Below are 3,444 nucleotides of genomic sequence, written 5' to 3' on the forward strand. Positions count from 1 at the left end.
CCATGATGCACCGACTGTCACTATTCAAACCCCAAGCTGAACGTTCAGAAGAAGTTGACTTATCCTGGCTACGTCGTGAAGAAGCTGTCCGAAAGTCCGTCCTACTTTTGCCTGTTCCGAACGGAAAACAATTACGGTAAGTGGCATGTTTCTTACAGCCAATTACCATGAGCAACTTCAAGAGCAAGCTGCTGCTGCTGCTGCTGCAAAATTGAAGAAGACAAAACTGTTCCTGGGAATGACGCCGAAAATGCAACAAATTCCTTACCAACAGTCCTTCAAACTACAGTTGTTTAAACAATCGAAAACATGCACACGAAATGTTTTATTCAAGAAATTCCAAGAAATCTTAATTTTTGAAATAGCCGCCAAAAGACTTTGCATTTTAGCCTGGGGGTCCCATCCACGAATAATCTTGGATTTCCACAAACGAGAACCCCATCACCCCGGCTTATCTCCCCGAATCTAGACCTAGGCCGCCCGGTGGAAAGCCAGTGCTTGGGATGGTGGAGTGTTTGGCTTGGGGCTTCCCCCGTCCCCTCGGAGTGTTTAAGGCAAACACTTGTCTTGTTGGTGGCAAAACCAAAAATGAGGAATAAATTTCACGAAAACTGGTGGCACCATTAAAAGTCTCGTCCCATTGGCGCCTCGTCCCATGAACGTCTCGTCCCGAGTTTCTGGAATCTCCTCAACCAGTACTCCCAAAATTATAACCTCTTCACATTTCATAATTCTCTAATATTTGATAGATCTGATGATGGTGCCGATTCATACTCACCAATTTGGTATACAATATTCAAGTTAAGAAGTGGACGATCATTGGTTCGCATTGTTTTTTGTTACGAATTCAAAATTACCCCAACCACTTAGAACCGTCTAAACTGATTTACACGCATATCACATTAAAGACCTTGATCTGGCGGTCACGATGATGTATATATCAGCTCCATCCGAGAATATTCCATGAAGTTATATAGCGTCAAAGTTTGTCACCAAAGTGACCGATGAATGGTTCACTACGTTATTGCATTTGATGACGTTGGACTCGAGAAGTAGAGCAAGAACATCTTTCGCCACGGTGCGAACACGGGTCATGCTGCGTACTCGTATGAATTGCCGGAGCGGTGACGTGGCTGCGTGTGTGCGGGGTATGCGCGTGGTTCTTTGCTTGTTGTTGGATGGCAGTAGGACATCCACGACGGATTTTGTTCGCAAGTACTCGGACCAGACGTCCTTGATGACTTTGAGACTCCGTCCGAGAAGGCGAGCAATCGTGGTAGACACATCGGGAGCATTGTTGCGTCGAAATTCGCAAAGAAGACGAATATCCAAACGCTCTTCTTTGGTTAACGTTCTCTTGCCGAATGTACTGGGTAATGTCATCGTACAAGGTAATGTCATCGTACTGTAGTCGTCGTCACTGATGGTGGTCATCCTCTCGAATGGATGAGAGCACATAACATTGCATTAATCCAAAGATGTATTTGTTTACACCACACTTACACGAATATACAGTAATACCTTCCGGAAACTTTACTAATGTACAGAGGGTATTATTTGTCGTTGTGGAAATTGCATTGACAGCGATGTTTCGTGTAACACATCTTACAGGTTTACAGGTTATCGTTTCTCAAGTAATACTTTCAATGAATGATTTTTTTATGCCAGTGAGCTCAAGTAGCATACAAAATTTCAAAAGAAAAGGCAATCTGGCTTGTGAGATACGGATGAAGGTCCCCCGGATGCCTTTGCGGACTGTTAATGTACATTGAATGAACTACATAGGGCTGGTATACTAAATTCAATAGATGTGTAGGCCACCAGGCCTGCCGAGTATTCTCGAGCACTGATTGGATGAAACACAAGTATATCGTTTCTTGACATGACGACATTACCGCCACGCGAATCGTCGACGCTGGAGGATATTCATGGTGCTCTGGTGGCCGAAAGGTCGAAGAAGGCATACGCCTCGGGAATCCGTCAAGTTGTCAAGTGGATTCAGCACACCGATCAAACCAATGAGCTTCTCAAGGATGACGGCTCAATCAACCTGGCAACGTTCTCGTATGAGTCGTTCGTCCAGTTCATCGTTTGGACCATGCAAAACACTGCTGTGAAGGCCAACACGATGTCCGGCTACAGGTCAGTCATGCAAAACTACTACAAGATGCAAAAGGTCCATCTGCCGCCACAGTTTGACAGCGACTTAAAAGACGTGTTCCAAGTTACAGCAGCAGCACAAATAACGACATTAAAAGCTCCGTTAGAAATTCGGCGAATCACAGCGTCAAGCGAGCAGACCACTTCAGTGAAGGAATCGGAAAAGCGTCCTCTCGGTTTTGGAGCTTCCGAAGCTCTTTGCCGCACAACAATTTCGTCAATGGACGCTGGGTTCCTACACCTGTTTCTCGTATTGTCGTGGAACCTGATGGCACGCTCGAAGTCAACCGAAACCATTCAGCTCGGACACTTGTCGTACGAAGAAGACGCCATAGGGGTCACGTTCTTCAAGTCCACGACCAAGGTGGAAGCAAGCGGCGGGATCCTCGGCACATCTATGCCAACCCACTACAGCCACACATGTGCTCTTTCCTTGCTCTTGGGCTGTACCTTGCCTGCAACCCGATGCTTGCTGCTGGAGCACTCTTTCCTGGTTCGTCTCAGCGCACGAGATTCGGCAAACGCTTGAAACAGGCACTATTTCAAGACAATCCGGTCCGCAGCAGTGAGATTGGAACTCATTCGATTCGCAAGGGAGCGGCCACATTTGTGTCTTCCGGTAGCACGGGTGGCCCTTCACTTGTCAGCATCTGTCTTCGTTGTGGCTGGTCGCTTGGCAGCGTGGGTTTTAATAGGCACATGCATTATGAGCGAGCTGGAGACCAGTTTGGTGCCTGGGTTGTTGCTGGGTTGCCACTGAACCAAGCCAACATTGCAGTCCTGCCACCCCATTTTATCGACAACAACAGTGACGTGGTCGCCGCCGCGCTTGTCGTCACTTTCCCAGTGTTTGCCAAGGTCGCATCAATGCGTGGCACCCTGGCTCATGGACTGGCTTCTCTCGTGCACCACTTCGCCTATGTAGTAGACAACCTACCTGCCAAATACATCATCTTTGGCACGCCCATCTTTCGCCATCCACTCATGCTTGAAGCGCTGAAAGTCCAGCTCGCAGGAACAACCCCACGACTCCAATCTTCCGGCACCCCACCGTACATTGAAGTCTACTAACTTCTCGAGCGCCAAAAACCTGCCATCGATGCCATACCAAAAAACATTGTCGACCAAGTGCGGGACATGCTGGACGAGCGCGACGTGGCGCGCGGCGCAATCACCAGTGTGATGATCAAGCAAACCATCGTTGACGCGCTACAAGGACTCGGTGTTGGTCAGCAGTTAGATGATCACGGGCCTCTGCTTGATGGCGTACAAGGTCAGCGGGTA

At 48.0% G+C, this 3,444-nt stretch overlaps 2 protein-coding genes across 2 annotated transcripts; both read left to right on the top strand.

Moving 5' to 3' along the window:
- Nucleotides 1–1,882: 1,882 nt before the first annotated feature.
- Nucleotides 1,883–2,689, top strand: H310_14881 (hypothetical protein; the record flags this gene model as incomplete). Its single annotated transcript, XM_008882844.1, has 1 exon — nucleotides 1,883–2,689. The coding sequence occupies one exon, from the start codon at nucleotides 1,883–1,885 to the stop codon at nucleotides 2,687–2,689; it is 807 nt and encodes a 268-aa protein (XP_008881066.1).
- A 170-nt stretch (nucleotides 2,690–2,859) lies between these two features.
- H310_14882 (hypothetical protein) lies at nucleotides 2,860–3,231 on the top strand (the record flags this gene model as incomplete). The annotated part of the gene is made up of 1 exon (XM_008882845.1): nucleotides 2,860–3,231. The coding sequence occupies one exon, from the start codon at nucleotides 2,860–2,862 to the stop codon at nucleotides 3,229–3,231; it is 372 nt and encodes a 123-aa protein (XP_008881067.1).
- Nucleotides 3,232–3,444: the final 213 nt, after the last annotated feature.

This window comes from Aphanomyces invadans (assembly GCF_000520115.1).
Source record: "Aphanomyces invadans strain NJM9701 unplaced genomic scaffold supercont1.99, whole genome shotgun sequence".
NCBI lineage: Eukaryota > Oomycota > Saprolegniomycetes > Saprolegniales > Verrucalvaceae > Aphanomyces > Aphanomyces invadans.